Source organism: Littorina saxatilis, linkage group LG9 (assembly GCF_037325665.1).
Source record: "Littorina saxatilis isolate snail1 linkage group LG9, US_GU_Lsax_2.0, whole genome shotgun sequence".
Lineage (NCBI taxonomy): Eukaryota > Metazoa > Mollusca > Gastropoda > Littorinimorpha > Littorinidae > Littorina > Littorina saxatilis.
The window spans coordinates 3834248-3854895 of NC_090253.1; the positions used below are offsets into that span (position 1 = coordinate 3834248).

Genomic DNA, 20648 nt, shown 5'->3' on the forward strand with positions numbered 1-20648 from the left:
TGTGTGTGTGTGTGTGTATATGTTTGTTTGTGTGTTTGTGTGTGTGTGTGTGTGTACACGCATTTGTACATGTTTGTCTGTGTGTGTGTGTTTGTGTGTATGTGTGTGTGAGTGTGTGTGTGTGTGTCAGTGCATGAATGTGTGTATGTTTGTATTTGTTTGTGTGTATGTGTGTGTGAGTGTGTGTGTGTGTGTGTTTGTGCATGCATTTGTGTTTGTTTGTGTGTGTGTGTGTATATGTTTGTTTATGTGTGTGTGTGTGTGTGTGTGTGTGTGTGTGTGTACACGCATTTGTACATGTTCGTTTGTGTGTGTGTGTGTGTGTGTGTGTGTGTGTGTGTGTGTGTCAGTGCATGCATGTGTGTATGTTTGTATTTGTTTGTGTGTGTGTGTGTGTTTGAATTGCAAAATTTGTTCCGAAATTTTGATAGATGTATCATGTTATGCAGATGCAATGACAATTATTGAATTAATGTATACTGCAGACCTATGTGTATATATATATATCTATATATACGGCTTGTGTGTGTCTGTCTGTCTGTCTGTGTGTTCACGATTCACGGCCAAAGTTCTTGATGGATCTGCTTCAAATTTGGTGGGCATATTCAGGTAGACCCCGGACACAATCGTGAAAAATTTTGAACATGTGCGTGCTCTCAGCGTGCAGCGCTGAACCGATTTTGGTTTTTCTGTACATCCATTCCCAATAACTCTTCCTTATCTTCTCCAGTGTTTTGCGCGTTTATCTCCCTTCCTTCATACGGTGCGCCGGCTCTTCGGCTCTACTTGTTCCTTATGTGATGTTTTTTCTCATGAATCTCCATACATATCTATTTACATATATCATTATCGGACTATGTCTTCTTTACGTCAACATATTACCAGAAACAAAGGTTGTGTGACAGAAAAACAGTTTCAAGAGGTTCTCACAGAGGTAAATAATGTACTGCAGAATGTACATACAGTTTTATATTTCTACTGTTTAGCTTTTTAATTTATTTAATTTCAAATACATTTTTTGTAATCTGTTCAAAATGAATAATTATTACTCTCACTGCAGAAGAGCATGTGTCATAGTGATACACTCTGCTTCACTCAGTTTTGTATGTATGAGCTCATCTAACATTCTACACGCTAATGTCAACCTCTCACTTTTTTCTGTCTGTTGCTGTCTCTGTTTATATTTTTCCATTTGTGTGTGTAGGTGGATGGGTGTGTGTTGTCAGTGACTTCCAAAATTTTGCAATTCAAACACACACACATCACACACAAACATATATACACACACACGCAAACAAACACAAATGCATGCACAAACACACATTGAGAGTGCTTTTCAAAAAGTACATATAAAATTAAATAAATTAAAAAGCTAAACAGTAGAAAAGAAATAAACAAAACCACATTCAATTTTGTCTGTCAACTTTAGTTTAGTTTAAAACAACTAATCACACCACACCAAATTAAAACAAAGAATGCAAAAGATTTTTTTGTTAAATAAGGAAAGTTGTGGGATGTGTAAAGCAACAGACATAAAGCACACAAGCAAAACTCGAATTTCTCCCCACAAATGTTTAATTTACAATTCACAACAAAGCACACATGACACAATGGATCAAAACACATTTAAAAAAAGAAAAAGTATCAAAACTTAACCCCAGTCAGTAACAGACCCACAGTTTTACATTCAACATTCAGGTCAACTCGCAGTCATGCTCAGAAATTCCGGCTATCCATCATAAATGTTCATCTTTTCAAGATATGAAGAATGAAGGAAGGATATATTATACACAATGGTTAAATGTTATCACGCTCACTCTAAGCCTCTTGCAAATAAAAATAATATTTTGTACACATTTAGTAGCTGTGTTTGGCAGCACAGAATATGAGCAAAGAAAGTGTATCAGATGGTAAAAGATAATCCACAGTGAAACCTTTCTTTCTTTCTTTATTTGGTGTTTAACGTCGTTTTCAACCACGAAGGTTATATCGCGACGGGGAAAGGGGGGAGATGGGATAGAGCCACTTGTTAATTGTTTCTTGTTCACAAAAGCACTAATCAAACAATTGCAACGTAGTACAATATATTACCTTCCTGGGAGAATGCAAGTTTCCAGTACAAAGGACTTAACATTTCTTACATACTGCTTGACTAAAATCTTTACAAACATTGACTATATTCTATACAAGAAACACTTAACAAGCGTAAAAGAAGAAACAGAATCCGTTAGTCGCCTCTTACGACATGCTGGGGAGCATCGAGTAAATTCTTCCCCCTAACCCGCGGGGGGTACAGCGAAACCCATTCCTAGATCACTCATAACACGTCAATACTTTGAAGTACGTCTCTTCATCTCACACATTTACACAAAACATACGTACCATAACATTTCATTTTCAGCATTTCATCATCCAATAACAATGAAAATGCATAGACATCATACATTGTGAAACTTAAGCTTGGTGTCGGTGTGAGAAAAGTCACAGTACTGGCAGTCAAATCAAACGCAAGTTTCACGTCAGAGATCCATAAACCCAATCAAGATGAACAGAGAACACGCACACACTGCTTTGAGTCGCTTTATTTCTTCACTGATTGGTTGAGGTTGATGATTGGATATCCCATGATTTGTTCATTCAGAGACAAAAGAAAGTGAATGGAAACAAAATACATTCAGGCTTCAAGTGCCATTCATATTCAAGCGCTGATTCATTTCCTGCATAAGGATTTTGCAAAAATCATTTTGAGCATAAAAACAACCCAAACCTGATTATTAATATAAAATTATGACACAGTCTACCTTCTAACAAATCTACTCTAAACATACATTTTACATTTCAGCAAACCTTATGAATAATCTGAAAACCAAGTTCTTTTTCAGAAGTGTTATTTCAACTGTTTCCTCTTTTCTTTCTTGGATTTCAGTGACCTGTCAACCATTTAAACTTAACATGCACTTCACTTCTCTGTTTGAAAAAAATGCTGCAACAACTCAGTAGCTGCAAGCATGGATTAAAATAATGGAATTAACCTTATCATGATTAGGTAAACATGCACAAAACACCTTTTTGAAATTTTGTTTTGTTAATATAACTTTTTTTAACATTAACAATTTTAGATTCTGGTATCGAGGTTTGGTTTAGCTCCAGTGGTTTTTTTTGTGGAAGCTTTTTTGATGATAGATAAGGCACAAAGGATGGCAGTAATTTTTGAAAAAATAAATGACAAAGAGGTTGCTTTAAAGTTAATCTTTTTTGAAAGCTTATAAAAAAAACCCAGTTTATACAGGAAAATCTATATGTATATCAAATAATTCCAATGTGGGGAAAAAAAATCAAAGAAACAGAAACATTTACACTGGAAATATGTTTGGGGGGGGGGGGGGGGGGCATATTTTCATAAAATATAAACCTAAACATTTACTGGAAACAAAACAAAACAAAAAAGTTCAGAAGTAATAGAAGTTGTAAGTTTTCTTAGATTTGAGAAAAACAAAATTATTACAGATATTTTAGTTTTGCTGCCATTTGCAAATTACCAAGATTAGGAATCAAGTCAATTTCACTAATGGGAAAGTAAATAACAGAGAAGTAGAGGGCAGGTATCGTAACATTATTTCATTCGAACAATGTAACATATTATCACAGTCATTGCTGCTCGAACAAAAAACCCAATTACTGACAATTTACATTTGTACAAAATAAGAGCTATCTAACACTTTATACGCATGTCTCCAGATCATAACAATCAACACTAACTACTGAATAACACAAACTGGATGCCACACACAGAATGTGAGATCATCCAAAGTCTGAAAACTAAATCAACTTCGCAGCAAATTAGTATGCATGAAATAGGCTACAAAAGGTCTGCAAGACATGCATAATAAATTCAAAACCAGAGCTCAGATCCATTTACAACAGAAAGAGTTATCCATCCATGCTTTTCCTAAACTGCTATGCATCTCAACATCTAGCTGAGTAAACTATTAGTAATGAAATACATACTAATCTACAATCCGAAAATCAAAATAAAAACAGAAAGTTAACTACCTGAAAATCACACAGAAATGTGAATCCTCGACTTGATATCCCAAGAGTCTAAATCACTAACTCATCTTGTAAACATAAAAATGAGAGACTATTGAAATCAATAGTTTCAATTTGACAGGTAAGAAGAGCGTACTTCCGCACCGAAGAGAAGCTGCTTCACATTAGAGCGACTGAATTTAACACGCCAAAAAAGTATCAAATATAAAACCTTGCCCTTTAATCATCGAGTCATTCAACCTCTGTACACAAAGATGCCCTCTTGGTCAGGAGAATGTCAGAATGACCGCAACACTAGTGAAATCACAATGACCAATGCAGAAGCATTTGGTTTGAAATACCTTTGAAACTTACACACAAGAAAGAGTCTTCCCAGACCTATATTCGATAACAGCTAGCCTTCAAATCCTGATAAAGCAGCATGTTGCATGCCTTAGAAGAGTTTGGCACTAGTTATTACAGCTTACATTTTGACAACAATGAGAGAATGTTTGATTTACGTGTGCCCATTCTGCACAGGCAACAAAAAAGTTATACTTGAAAAGAACAGAAAGCCTGTAAGCCTTTGACTGTGCAAATTAATAGTACAGGAACTAAATTAACAATTTTGAAAAAATTCACAGGCAAAAGAGGTATGAAGAGAAAACTTGGAAGAGAAAAAAGAAATATTAATAATACAGAAATATAGCAATGGTTCCATGCATGCAAACGCAATTCACATGTATGCCACACTTATCTCAGGTCATCTGCACACATTCATTACAGGAATGGTATTTCTCTTTCTAAATGCTGCTTTAGAGATTTCAGGCACATGGTCATTTCAGAGTAAGCCAACCAGACCAACTGGCCTCATCTGAGAACACAAAAGAACAACCGTCTCTTAGTGCATAAAATAAAAAAAGAACAAGGCCTCATTTTGAGACAAGAGTTGTTCATTTTTAAGCACCAGGTTTGTGTTGTGAATTTCTTGAGTTCTTGCAGTGGACATCTTGATCACATGTACTTGTGCGCAGATTTTTTCAACTGGTAGTGTACACTTTGACTTTGGGGAAAAGGAGAATTACTCTCTCCTTCTGGGTGAAAAAGGTGAATTATTCTCTCCTTCTTGTAAGGGCTTTGTGGCATGAGAAGTCACAGTTTCTGTTTGGAATTCTTTTGCTCTTGCATTGGACATCTTGAATACACTTGTGCGTCGACTTCTTCAACGGACAACGGGTAGCGTGTCCTTTTACTTTTTTTTGGAGAAACGGAGAATCATCCTCAAATCAGTCCTTTTTTCAATGGCTTTTGTTATTAGAAATCACACAGTTCATTCATGGGGATGTTCCCAGAGGCTCTCCGTATTTGATTTTCTTTCCTTCATGGATCTTAAAGTCGAAACCCTTGGGGGCCTCGAAAATCAGAACCAGGGTAGAGCCGAGGTTGAATTCGCCGAACATGGAGCCCTTCGGCACGTCTACGGCAGAGGAGAAGGTCTTGTCAAAGTAAACTCCGTCCTGGTGTTTGTGGTGAGTGTTGGTTTCCAGATCCTGAAAAAGAGAAGAGAGATGATTATAATGTCTTCAAAGAATCTCAAGAAAAATGATACGGGTTAATTTTTTCCCTGAAAAAAAAACCCACTTTATTTGTGTGTTTGTTCAATAAAGACCATTTGGTTGATGTACTTGTGAACGTCTTGTTTTAATAAAATTAACCTTCTTCTTCTTCTGCGTTCGTGGGCTGAAACTCGCACGTACACTCGTGTTTTTGCACGAGTGGAATTTTACGTGTATGACCGTTTTTACCCCGCCATTTAGGCAGCCATACGCCGCTTTCAGAGCATGCTGGGTAGTTTTGTGTTTCTATAACCCACCGAACTCTGACATGGATTACAGGATCTTTTCGGTGCGCACTTGGTCTTGTGCTTGCGTGTACACACGAAGGGGGATAAGCCACTAGCAGGTCTGCACATAAGTTGACCTGGGAGATCGGAAAAATCTCCACACTTAACCCACCAGGCGGCCGCGGCCGGGATTCGAGCCCTCGACCTTCCGATTAAGAGGCTGACGTCTTACCCCCCCGCCACAGCGCCTGTCAATAAAATTAACCATTCCAGTATAGTACAACCCCCATTTTAAGACCTCCAAAAATCTGAGAAAAAAAGGAGGGAGTCTTAAAATGGGGGTTACTTTACAGAGGGTACGAACGGAACATCTGAGGAAACAGGGTCTTAAAAGGGAGGGAGTCTTAAATTGAACTCCGCCAAGGACGGTCCCAAGCCCGGCTGAAAAAGGAGGAGGGTTGGGCGTGAGGTTAGCACCCCCACCCTGCAAAAAAGACTTCGCTACAGAAACGTCAACAACAGAAAAAGTGTTGTTGGCGGCCCATACCCTGACAGGAGTGACGGGCATTGAGTTGAGTGAGTGAGTCTTACATTGGGGGTCTGAAAATGGGGGTTCCACTGTACCTTAATGACTACTCTTGTCTTCCGATAAAAAAAGAAGATAAAAAAGCCTCTGTATTCTCATTTCACTTTTTCCAAGAATGTGTGATGTCTGATCCTCGTCACATGATACTTGGTGGTAAAAATCAATCAATCCGACGTCTTTTACGTTTAAATCAAATAATTTCTATTTCGCAGTGGAGTCAAGGATCAAAACACAGACACAACTTTCATCGCCTGAGCCACACTACACGCACACACAGACACACACAGACACACAGACACAGACACACACACACACAGACACACACAGACACACACACACAGACACACACTCAGACAGACACACAGATACAGACACAGACAAGACACACACACAGACACACACACAGACACACACAGACATACACACAGACACAGACATACACACACACAGACACACACAGACACAGACACACACACACACAGACACAGACACACAGACACACACACAGACACACACAGACACAGACACACAGACAGACAGACACACACACAGACACACACAGACACAGACAGACACACACACAGACACACACAGACACAGACACACACACACACAGACAGACACACACACAGACACACACAGACACAGACACACACACAGACACACACAGACACAGACACACACACAGACACACACAGACACAGACACACAGACACACAGACACACACACAGACACACACAGACACAGACACACACACAGACACACAGACACACAGACACACACACAGACACACACACACACAGACACACACACACACACACAGACACACACACACACACACACACAGACACACACACACACACAGACACACAGACGCACAAAGACACAGACACACACACACTCAGACACACACACAGACACACACACACACACACACACAGACACACAGACGCACACACACACACACACAGACACACACTCGCACACACACACACACACACAGACACACACACAGACACACACACAGACACACACTCGCACACACACAGACACACACACAGACACACACACAGACACACACACACAGAGAGACAGACACACACACACACACAGACACACAGACGCACACACACATACACACCTCATCACAGTAGATCTTAATGGAGCCGACATTGGTAGCACCCACAGCACACATGGAGAAGAAGCCGTGTTCCCATTTCCCCGTGTACACCGCTCGCTCGTTGAAGTTGAACAGACCCTGGATCCAGCGAGCCACACCTGGGTTGACACTCAATAGCTCACCTGTTGGACAGATAATACAGCATTATTTACAGAAAAAGGTAATTTATGAACAATTAGCCAGGGGTGATTACCCACAACTAGAGGTAGAGAAGCAAAAATGACTGCACTGCTAAAAGACTGAACCATTAAAACTCAGGACAAACCCAGCCTGCTAATTTAACTCCCTCTCTCTCCATATCCATTCTACACTTTTTCGCCCAGACCTTAGATCTTACAGTATGATGTGAAAAAAAGACATAACTGAGTATAGACTCAATATAGCTTCATCCCTTTGACCCCCCTCCACCCAGGCAGAAATGTGCACAACATCTATTCAAAAACCTAAAAAAAAGTATTAAGAATTGCTCACTATACACAAAGAAACGTAAGTCTAAATCTTAAGATTACTAAGATTCATTGACACAGCACAGCCATTCTTTTTAAAAAAGAAAAAAACGCCGCATTTAAAGAAAATACTTGACACAAAAAGTGCGTCCAAGTTACAGGTGTTTTGTGGTCAGGGCCACTTACCAGGAAAGTGTCTGCGGTGGACCACGTTCCAATGTGTGGGGGAGTGGAAGCGATGATAGTCGCCTGGCGCCAGGTAGATGATGCAGTGGAAGAGATCGTTGTCTGGGTTGAGTTCTAACTGTTGTTGATACTCGTAGTCAGACATGTGATTGATGTCATTGGCCTGCGCTCCGTGCCATGTTTGCGGTCCCAGAAACCCTCGGAGAGAGTACGTCACGCCCTTGACTTGTTCCAGGATTCCGTTTTCCACCTTGCCATAGTACAGGATTTTACCATCTGCAGGGCTTGTCTGCAACAACATTGATAAGTTACGTTATTTGATGAAGAGTAAAACAGATCAGTGTCGTTTTTCAAGCAGTACTCCATGCCTTTCTCTTTCTTTTATCACTCAGAGAGAGAAACAAGAAACAGAACGAAACACATAAATGACAAGGACAGATTTTGTGCTAACATTAGTAACAAGCATCATCTGGATGACTAGTTCTGAATATGTACCTTTAACCTGTTCACTGCCAGGAAATATCTGTACATACAGGGTGACCCAAAAAAAAGAGTACCCAAACAAAACGTCATAAATTGAACAAAAATAAAGCAATCTTCATAAAATTATTTACACACACAAGTAGCCTCTGCATGATTTCAACAAAAAATGTTAGCGTTCTAGCTTGTCTTTCAGGAAAGTTATGCTCATTCTACAGAACATGCTCCAAATGGCCTCCCCCGGATTTAAATCCCCCAGATTTCTATCTTTGGGGGTTCCTGAAAGACAACGTCTACAGGAACAACCCACAGACAATCGCAGAACTCAAGTGAGCCATCACAACAACCATTCGCGGAATCTCGCAACAGGAGTGTGTGCAGGTGATTGATAACTTTGCGCGGCGAGTTCAAGTTTGCCTGAATCGGCGCGGAGGCCATTTGGAGCATGTTCTGTAGAATGAGCATAACTTTCCCGAAAGACAAGCTAGAACGCTAAAATTTTCTGTGCAAATCATGCAGAGGCTGCTTGTGTGTGTAAATAAATTTTAAGAAGATTGCTTTATTTTTGTTCAATTTATGACGTTTTGTTTGGGTACTCTTTTTTGGGGGTCACCCTGTACAAAGCATTACCTGTGTTTACCTGAATTGACAACCTACAGTGTGCCCTTGATGTACTATACATGTACTATACATGACAAAACAAGTTGCGTGAAGCGATATTACAAGATACAAGATACAAGATACAAGATACAAGATATTTATTCACCAATTTTGCAAAAGGATTTCATCTTGGCACGGCACGGTAAAAATAAAATAAAAACCAACCAGACACATATGCAGACACACATCACCATGCATGCATACATACGTACATTACACTGTCATGCACACACAGACACAACTCACACACACACACACACACACACACACACACACAATTATTTACATTCTCACACATAACCAGCCACATATCTACATCACAAATTCACATCGTCGCCTTGTAAAGGTAAAAACCATATCAGTTTAAAAGGGGTGCCAGTAATATCAATACAACATTAGTGAATACTAGAACAATACCTAAAATTTATAATCCATTTAAAAGTAAGTAGTACACGTAATTATTATCATTTAGTCAGATCATCACATAAAATTATATATTCATGATCTAGCCAGTTAGACAGTTTAAAACAACAGTATTAACAGACTATCACAGATCTACTCAAGCACCTGAACCTAGAGTCGCATTGCACAAAACTACTACCATCACAGAACTACTCCAGCACCTAAAAAATAAGGACCATTCCACATTGCACACATTTAGTCAACCCTTTGAACTAACAGAATGAAATTGACCGCACAGCCTTTTTTCACTAATATATATACTCAAAAGCAGTGTCAGTTTCATACCCCGCGGCCGCGCTGTCACATTTATGCACAGAAAGTGGCAAGCCAGTATAGCGTAAAGCGCTTCACATGAAAGCGCTTTTTTTCTATTCTTTCAACATCCTATTCAATCAAAAGGTCAATCTATTTGATTGAAAACTGAGGGTGTGACAGTGCCACCTTAACTTTCACAAAAAGCCGGATATGATGTCATCAAAGACATGTCTTTATCAAACAAGAAGGGCAAAGCCCATACGACTCACATGCTTTACACATTTTTCCTACCAAAATACATGTGACCTTGACCCAAGGTCAAGGTCATCCAAGGTCATGCAACACAAAGCTGTTAATTAAAGACATAGGAAGTACAATGGTGCTTATTGGCTCTTTCTACCATGAGATATGGTCACTTTTAGTGGTTCACTACCTTATTTTGGTCACATTTCATAAGGGTCAAAGTGACCTTGACCTTGATCATATGTGACCAAATGTGTCTCATGATGAAAGCATAACATGTGCCCCACATAATTTTTAAGTTTGAAACAGTTATCTTCCATAGTTCAGGGTCAAGGTCACTTCAAAATATGAATACAATCCAACTTTGAAGAGCTCCTGTGACCTTGACCTTGAAGCAAGGTAAACCAAACTGGTATCAAAAGATGGGGCTTACTTTGCCCTATATATCATATATAGGTGAGGTATTCAATCTCAAAAACTTCAGAGAAAATGGGAAAAATGTGAAAAAAAGCTGTTTTTTAGGCAACATTTATGGCCCCTGCGACCTTGACCTTGAAGCAAGGTCAAGATGCTATGTATGTTTTTTGGGGCCTTGTCATCAAACACCATCTTGCCAAATTTGGTACTGATAGACTGAATAGTGTCCAAGAAATATCCAACGTTAAAGTTTTCCGGACGGACGGACGGACGGACGGACGGACGGACGGACGGACGGACGGACGGACGGACGACTCGGGTGAGTACATAGACTCACTTTTGCTTCGCATGTGAGTCAATAAAGGAAAAAATAGTCTGGGGATATGATACCCAGGGACTCTCATGTGATGGTTCATGAAGATTGGTGAAGTAGTTTTCTCGGAATCGCCTTATACATACACACACACATACATACATACACCACCACCCTCGTCTCGATTCCCTGTCTATGCTAAAACAATTAGTCAAAACTTGACTGAATGTAAAAGCACAAACACTCGTTGTCTGCTTGTTCTTTTTCTTCTTCTTCTATGGTTGTTTATCGAATGCCTGTTAAAGCAAGGTACCCATGGTTGTTTATCGAATGCCTGTTAAAGCAAGGTACCCATGGTTGTTTATCGAATGCCTGTTAAAGCAAGGTACCCATGGTTGTTTATCGAATGCCTGTTAAAGCAAGGTACCCATGGTTGTTTATCGAATGGTTTGTTGCCTGTTAAAGCAAGGTACCCATGGTTGTTTATCTAATGGTTTGTTGCCTGTTAAAGCAAGGTACCCATGGTTGTTTATCGAATGGTTTGTTGCCTGTTAAAGCAAGGTACCCATGGTTGTTTATCGAATGGTTTGTTGCCTGTTAAAGCAAGGTACCCATGGTTGTTTATCGAATGGTTTGTTGCCTGTTAAAGCAAGGTACCCATGACATCAGCTGATGTACGTCCTACATGCAGTGAAAGAGTAAAGCCCTTAAAACTTTGGCATATCATCCCAGAGCCAAAAACAAAGGGAGGACAAAGACAACACAAGGCCCGTCAAGGGATTTTGGACAAGAACAACATAAACACAAGACAAACTGACAAGCACCACTCACCAACACATGATCATCATCGATGGGTCTGACGTGGGATTTCAGCTCGCGACGGAAGAACTCTCCCAGATTCTTGTAGTGTCTCAGATCCTCGATCTCAGCCTCGTCCAGATTGCATCCGAACATCCAGATGTACAGGCCGAGGAGAGGCTTCCTCAGGAAGATGGGCAGCTCGATCTGGTTGAAACGTCCCCACAGGCGAGAAATGGCTTTCAAAGGCATCTTGCGGTAAAGTGTCACCTGAAACAACAGAATAAATTGTGTTTTTGTAGAGTTTTTGTGTGTGAAGTATGGAGTTTGTCAAGGAGATGCTCTGTATTGTGGCTGTCAATGGTACTTGTGATGGAGTGTCACCTGCAACCATTGTTTTTTTGTTTAATTTATTTTAATTTTTTTATATACACAGGAGACAAAAAAAGTGAAAAGCATACAAACACAAGGAACTTAGTCGATAAATATCGACAGGGGGCCGACAAATGGTTTAAATGGGAAATGTGTGTATATGGGTGTGGGTTTAAAACAAACAAACAAACCAACCCATGTGAACCCCGGGCCGCAGGCCTTCGATGTAGTGATTGAAAAACAAGTCGCGTAAAGCGAAAATACAATATTTAGTCAAGTAGCTGTCGAACTCACAGAACACGTGGAATTGACAAGAAGAGCGGGGTATTCGTTGCGCTGAGAAGGATAGCACGCTTTTCTGTACCTCTCTTTGTTTTAACTTTCTGAGCGTGTTTTTAATCCAAACATATCATATCTATATATTTTTGGAATCAGGAACCGACAAGGAATAAGATGAAAGTGTTTTTAAATTGATTTCGAAAAAAAAAATTTGATAATAATTTTTATATATTTAATTTTCAGAGCTTGTTTTTAATCCGAATATAACATATTTATATGTTTTTGGAATCAGCAAATGATGGAGAATAAGATAAACGTAAATTTGGATCGTTTTATAAATTTTTATTTTTTTTTACAATTTTCCGATTTTTAATGACCAAAGTCATTAATTAATTTTTAAGCCACCAAGCTGAAATGCAATACCGAAGTCCGGGCTTCGTTGAAGAGTACTTGACCAAAATTTCAACCAATTTGGTTGAAAAATGAGGGCGTGACAGTGCCGCCTCAACTTTCACGAAAAGCCGGATATGACGTCATCAAAGACATTTATCAAAAAAATGAAAAAAACGTTCGGGGATTTCATACCCAGGAACTCTCATGTCAAATTTCATAAAGATCGGTCCAGTAGTTTAGTCTGAATCGCTCTACACACACACACACACACACACACACGCACGCACACACACACATACGCACATACACCACGACCCTCGTTTCGATTCCCCCTCGATGTTAAAATATTTAGTCAAAACTTGACTAAATATAAAAAGGATGTTCTCAAATGGTTCAATTCTCATTTGGTCTGATTCTCAAATGGTACCGGTATACTCCCCCCCCCCCCCCCCCTGGCCGCAGGCCTAGGAGTAAAATTTTATAGACACTGACCTTCTTCCCAGGGGTCATTGACCCAGTTTTAGCTATGAGAGGTGGTTCGCCCAGAGGCTGTAGAGTATACTGGGGCGGTCTCTTTGATGTCTTGAGAGGAAACTTGGCCAGGGTAGTACATGCACCAGAACTGGTGGACACCAAGGACAAACATGAAATCGAAGCAGTTTGCTTTCAGAGGGAACGGTCGTCAGCAACTCAAACTTCTCTGTTTTCTTTTTTTTTTAAATCTGACTTTCTTTGTGGCCCCCTGACTCCGCCCCCCTCCCTCTGTAAGGACCCCCCTCCACAAGGACCGATTTTTGTCAACATTTTAAAGGTCGCTAGAGAGGGGTTCCACTGTATGACCTAACCGCTACTGGCAGACGGCCTCAATCTTCACGCGCAAAGACGAGATTAATAGGTGCTCGGTTTTGGTATTTTGAATTACATTACATTAAACCTTTGTTGGGTTTCATGGTCATGGCAACAGCCATAATAATATTACATGATGTATAATATCATATTTCAGCATATGTGAATTACATGTCATCATACTAAACTGTCATACATTTTTATTCCTACATTATTCTGATTGATCACAACCAAACCTACTATCATTGGACACATCCAAATGCAAGCGCCTGTTCTTGACAATTTAGATCAGTGCAATTTCCTGGGTCGGGCTTTGCCACAGACACTCACGGTTTGGCCTGTAGGTAAAATGTACAATGTATTTTCTGATTTGTGCACAAAAGCTTTTTTTCTTTTTTCTTTTTTTTAACATAACAATGTTTAATGTCACTGTATGTTTAAAAGACCATGGTCATATTTGTAAAAAAAATGTTAAATTAGAAAATAAATAACATTTTGGTTCATGATTTTTCCTACACCTGTGCTAAAAATAAGAAATAAAAATGTCGGGTATATAAGTCACTCAAATACAGCTAGGTATGAATGGCTCGGTTTGAGTTTGTTGCAGTTGACCCTGCACAAAGCGACATATCATGTTTTTGTTGAACAATTTTGACGTCACCCCTCCCATAGGGTGACGTATTTCACAACTTCCTGTGTTACACAAACTCTGTGATGACCAATTTTGACGTCACCCCTCCCATAGGGTGACGGATTTCACAACTTTCTACAGATGAACAATTTTGACGTCACCCCTCCCATAGGGTGACGGATGTCACAACTTCCTGTGTACACAAACTGATGACGTATTTCACAACAAAATGGCGCTGCCCATGGTCAACCTCGAAACTAACCGTATAGAATGGGGGCGTCCTCGCCCCCATAATTACAAGACAGACACAAACTAACAATCTCTCTCTGTGTGTCTCTGTGTGTCTCTCTCTGTGTGTCTCTCTCTGTGTGTCTCTCTCTGTGTGTCTCCCTCTCTGTGTGTCTCTCCCTCTCTGTCTTGTTATTCCTCCCTCTCTCTAATTCCCCGAGTAATCCTTGCAAATCCTGTCAACAGAACTTGTGGATGGAACAGAAACCGTGTAGTCAAGCTGAGATCGATCTTCTGTAATTGCAGGTACACGTACCGCCTCTCTCTCTCTTCCTTCCTCTCTCTCTCTCTCTCTCTCTCTCTCTCTCTCTCTCTCTCTCTCTCTCTCTCTCTCTCTCAGACACAGACAGACAGACAGACAGACTGAAAGACAGACAGACAGACACGCACGCTCACGCTCACACCAAACTCCAACCACCATTCCCTCACGGCAATAAATCCCCACTCACTATAGGTCTCAATCGTTTCCGCCTGGTTTTGCGCACGCAACACACACGGATCAGTCTCTTCTTCCACGACAGACTGTGTCTCTGAACCAGCATCTGAGGTTTGAACTTGTGCATCGGTCCGTTCACCACCAGGGGCACCAAGCTCTCCGGGTCGTGGGACACAAGCCCGTACAGACCCAGCTTCGTTCCCGTCACCATAGTGCTGCTTTTGCTTGGTCTCTAGTGGGTATAGCTTGGTCTTTAGTGCTGGTATAGCTTGGTCTTTAGTGCTGGTATAGCTTGGTCTTTAGTGCTGGTCATATTGCTTGGTCTTCACTTTTTCCGCATGATGCAACTTCAATTGACTACCAGCCATGATTCCCCTGAAAGAGGCGTATGGCTGCCTAAATGGCGGGGTAGAAACGGCCATACACGGAAAATCCCGCTCGTGAAAAAAACCACGAGTGTACGTGGGAGTTTCAGCCCATGAACGCAGAAGAAGAAGAAGAAGAAGAAGAAGAAGAAGAAGAACTACCAGCCGGCTGACTGTCTCATGCGTTTTTAGACGCGGGAGCCTGTTAGTCTAAGAAAGTCAAAGTTAGAATGATCACACGCTGAAAGTTTCTGTTTGTCCTTTCACCAATAGGATATGAAAACTTGTGAAACAGGACGGGAAGGCTAAGAAAAGTCCCACATATGCTCAATCTTTAAACTGCATTTAAATCGATTTAGCCACAGAGATGACACCTCAGCAAGTTTTAACAACAAGACGACATGTTGCAAAAGGTACAGATCGATTTTGCAACTGCACGTCACAAAAATGAAATAAAATGTTCATCAATGTTTACTGCTATGAAAGATATTGACGTTCACACCGCGACATGTGCATCTGAGTTGCCTTTTCAAATCAAAACAGAGGCATTTCATCATCTTGCTTCTTCGATGAAAACACCACGGACAAAGCTCTGGAACATCGACTAGTAATGATGAATATATACTGAAGTTTGTCAGCATGTACTAATAATTATGTAAATATCTTAATTTGTGACTACACTTCAGTGAGCATGTATGGCATTTCTCTGTTCTCTGCATTTGTCGGCATACATCACTGTGACACTGACACTGACAGTAGTCTGACATGATGATACAAGAAGACTATGCCGCGATATTGTTAACTCAGATAAGGGCTTCAGCTATGAACACAACTTCACTATTAGCCCAGCTTCTTGCTCAAGTGTTTCCTATCCTACTCTACTGTAAAAATGCAAGACAGCAAACACACGCTGTGAACAGCTGATTTTGTTTGTTTGTTTGTTTGCTTAACGCCCAGCCGACCACGAAGGGCCATATCAGGGCGGCGCTGCTTTGACATATATAACGTGCGCCACACACAAGACAGAAGTCGCAGCACAGGCTTCATGTCTCACCCAGTCACATTATTCTGACACCGGACCAACCAGTCCTAGCACTAACCCCATAATGCCAGACGCCAGGCGGAGCAGCCACTAGATTGCCAATTTGAAAGTCTTAGGTATGACCCGGCCGGGGTTCGAACCCACGACCTCCCGATCACGGGGCGGACGCCTTACCACTAGGCCAACCGTGCCGGTGTGAACAGCTGAACATCAACTGATCCACACACTGGATCAGTATGTGCTCCTCCTTTCTGACATTCATATTTCGAATCCCTTTCGAGAAGTTTCAAGCAATCTCCTACGCAAGAAAACGCTAAGACCTTATAGCTTTCTGTCCCAATTATTCGTCAAAGTACTCGCGATATAGTCCTTCATCGTTGACAAAGCACACAAAACGACGTATCAATGAAATATTTGTGCACCACAGTCAACTTTCAGAGTCTGCGTGACACATCCAGAGTTTCTATCCCAAGACAAATGCAGATGGTTCCATGAGTCAGTCAACATGAGTTCTACCTATGCTTTCCGACACCGGTCAACACAATGTCCCGTTGATCCCATGTCCAGATAGAAAGGTCAGAAAACACTGACCTTGATCACCACACCACCGTTGATCACCACACCACCGTTGGTCACCACACCACCGCAACAGGCGAACAGCTGAGTGACAACTGGTCAACAACTATTGAAACGTTATCAGATAACCTTTTTACACAAACCCTATACACACTTAGTATCAGCTTGCGCCGATATCGAACGATGATGCTGCGACGAATTATTCTGTAATCGCTCCTGGTCTAAAGTACAGAGATGTACAAATGATAGCACATGAACATTTTCTGTACACACATTTGCAAAAGGAAGATACGTAACACCCGATGATGCATTCCTCAGTATGATGCTTTTTAATACTACAGGTTCAATGATTGCATGCCTGCAGAAGTCGCAATCTCGATGCAAAATGAACAACATGGGTGCAACCTTTTTGCACTCTACTGCTCTCGATGATTAGTCTAATCAGACAGAAGAGGTAAGGCTTGATGAAAGGGACACTAGGTTAGGTATGCTGTGATTGATGCCAATTGTAATCCACTGCGTGTGCGAAGTACACATACGTAGAGTGTTTTCAATGAGTATTGACAATGGGAGAATTAGTTCAAGTGTGAGACAAATAGAGAGAGAGAGAGAGAGAGAGAGAGAGAGAGAGAGAGAGAGAGAGAGAGAGAGATTTGATACGATGACAGTGAAGTGAGAAAGTAATTCATGAGATAGAGGGGGGAGAGAGAGGAACATGGGGTGGAAGAGAGAGAGAGAGAGAGAGAGAGAGAGAGAGAGAGAGAGAGAGAGAGAGAGAGAGAGTCGTCTGCTGCAGACATTTTTTCAAGGTTATGTCAACTTCCGGTTTGGAAGGCGATTTGAGTCAATTATCAATCAATCAATTATGCGGCGCAGCTCATGTCAAGCGAAAATTTAACGTTCTTTCGACACATATACAACGGCGGATTTGTTAGCTCTAACTTTTTTACTACCTTGTAATTCTAAATCCGTGAAGTTTTAATTTGATTGTATTTTGTTTAACCTTTAATTTCAAAATTCTCAGACTTTCTAGCAACCCCACAACCTACTTCAGACAAGCTGATAGACAGACATCCCCCCACTTACTATTATCTAACCTCTCTCTCGAGCTTGTACAAGTTCCACTTTAATGCGATGGTGGTTATACTGACTGTGCACCATACACATTGGACCAAAAGCCCACTGACTCGATCCCAGCTCTGAGAGAGAGAGAGAAAGAGAGAGAGAGAGAGAGAAAGAGAGAGAGAGAGTGCCATGGGTGTGTGTGTGTATGTGTGTGCGTGCGTGCGTGTTTGTTTGTTTGTTTGTGCGTGCGTGCGAACGTGCGTGCGAGCGTATGTGTCTGTGCGTGCGTGCGCACGTGTGTTTGTGACGGACTCCATTCTTGAGCAAACCCCCGAGTCAGGAAAGCTTGTTCCGTTTCAAAGCACCAAGCTGCACCAATACCAAGAACATGCACTCTCCACTCCCCAAGCCCTATTACGCAGCATTCGACTTTACTTTTCCCACATACACCAAAACCCGCCCCCTCCTTTCTATCCTTCATTTCCCAGCATCTATATTTCCCACAAACACAATCATACTCTTGATGTGCATACAATCGCATCTATCGTCGGCTTTTCAGAAACTGGACGACAAAAATGAGAAGTTGTGCATACTGTTATGTCTTGGTATGCCGTCAATTTTTTTTCTCTCTCTCAACTACCTCTTCATTCCTTTGCCATTCAAGTTCCACCTCTATTCTCGCGTCCGAACCTGAATTCTCCATAATATAATTATTATACATGTACCAATGTATTCTCCTAGTACCAACTGCGGACTAAAACATTCCGACACTACTGCGGAGAAAGCCTTGAGTACACATTCAGTGAAAAAGAACTAACTCCGTAACGAGGTCACACACAGGTCAGGGTTCAGAGGTCTCTTTGTAACTATTATCTTTTCACTTGGGAGATTTTGTAGAATAAGACAGTGAGTGTGCTGGCTTTTTCCATCACCCTAACTGCTGCGTATCCACGATTACCGTTTCGTTTACGGTCAGAAATCCATTTTAGGGTCAGCCCAGTAGCAGTTTCTTCGTTTTCAAGACTAATCTTCCAATGGGTGGGGTGGGGGGGGGGGGGGGGGGGGGGGGCGGGAGAGAGAGAGAGAGGTTTTGATTCATGAAACCAAAGATCGCTCAATAAAAGAAGGACAGCAGCATCTCCAGCTTCAACTTACTGTCGCGTGGTTCTGTGCGTTCTATGGATATGCACGAGCTATGCGTAACATCATTCATTGTATGCGTGTTCAGAGGAATAAGAAAAGGGAGGAAATCGAATGAAAATATTAAGAGTGAGTAAACGAGTGTCCGATTTTTTCCTCCTTCCGGCCAACGATTCTTTTCCATAAAAGGTGAAAACCAGACCAATTCTATTGAGTCACAATTCTTCAAATGTGTGCCCCAGCGAGACGCAACACCAACGTACCATTCATTGACTAACGTGTGACATACAAGACCTTAGTATGAGCACAAGAGAATACATCTCCAAATCATATTTCAATTACAGCATTCTGACCTCAATGTTCACCCCTCCTCATCTCATCATAAGCAAACAGGAGAAAAATGTTCTTTTCAAACCAGGAGACTTGGCATACTTCCGCAACTTGACATTGCTGTGTGGTTAGATTCCTCACCAAATAAAAGGGAGGTAAACAGAAGTAAACACCGCCCATCAGAGACACAGTTTACATAGAGTTACAATAAATGTTTTGAAAAGATTTTCTCTTTTATTGGTGAAATTGCCTTGCGGCTTCACTTGATTCAGAGGCTATACCTGTTCGAGTATTGCGTCTTAGCCCTCATAAATATGTCAGTAGATGTCAACCCGACTCCGCTCCTGCCAGATTACATACAGCCGCACATTTAAGTAGTTCAGAGTAACATCCCTAAGGTAGTTCTTGAGCGAAAGGTACTCTACGGAACCACTCGGTAATTTCTCTCCGGCTTCAACTCTGCTGTCTTTATCTCTTTGACCCCTCGTCTGGATCTGAACTATGTCGTCACTTCCCTTGACTGTCCCCTACCCCCCTCTTCCTCTCCTTCCCCCCCCCCCTCCCCCACCCCCACACATTACTGCATCATGGGGTCATTTCTCTTAACTTCAACTCTGCAGCATTATCTTTCGGTCTAAAGGTCGTCACTTTCTTAGACGAACCCTTAACCCCCCCCCCCCCCCACGAACCCTTACCCCCCCCCCCCCTTCGTCTTCCCTCCCCTCCCCCCACCCCACTACAGACCTTCTCTTCCTCTCTCTCTCTCAGAATGTCCTATATGACCTCTAACGCGGAGCCCCAGATATAGATATAGATATAGATATAGATATAGATATAGATAAGGCAATCATAATGTCGTGTCTTTTTTTCAGATATATACGGATTTAAATCATGGAAAATTTACATCTGTGGTCAACATGTCGTCACATCCGGTAGAATATTGAGAAAATGGCGTCTAGCGTTGTCACTTCCTGTAAAGGGCGGCC

The 20648-nt window shown here is 41.3% G+C and overlaps 1 protein-coding gene across 6 annotated transcripts in view; it reads right to left on the reverse strand.

Annotated features, from left to right (window-relative positions):
- Positions 1-20648, reverse strand: part of LOC138975106 (phosphatidylserine decarboxylase proenzyme, mitochondrial-like) — an 86544-nt gene that overhangs the window by 7308 nt on the left and 58588 nt on the right. For 4 of the 6 annotated variants that reach the window (XM_070347762.1, XM_070347761.1, XM_070347759.1 and 1 more), the window contains 4 exons: positions 11933-12169; positions 8272-8560; positions 7601-7761; positions 1558-5579 (listed from right to left, as the gene is read on the reverse strand). In XM_070347762.1, the coding sequence (XP_070203863.1) occupies positions 5364-5579; positions 7601-7761; positions 8272-8560; positions 11933-12169 (903 nt within the window). In that variant the 3' untranslated portion in view covers positions 1558-5363. Of the gene's footprint in view, positions 1-1557; positions 5580-7600; positions 7762-8271; positions 8561-11932; positions 12170-15157; positions 15890-20648 lie in introns of those variants that run through there. The other 2 variants (XM_070347763.1, XR_011458510.1) reach the window with 2 other exon arrangements.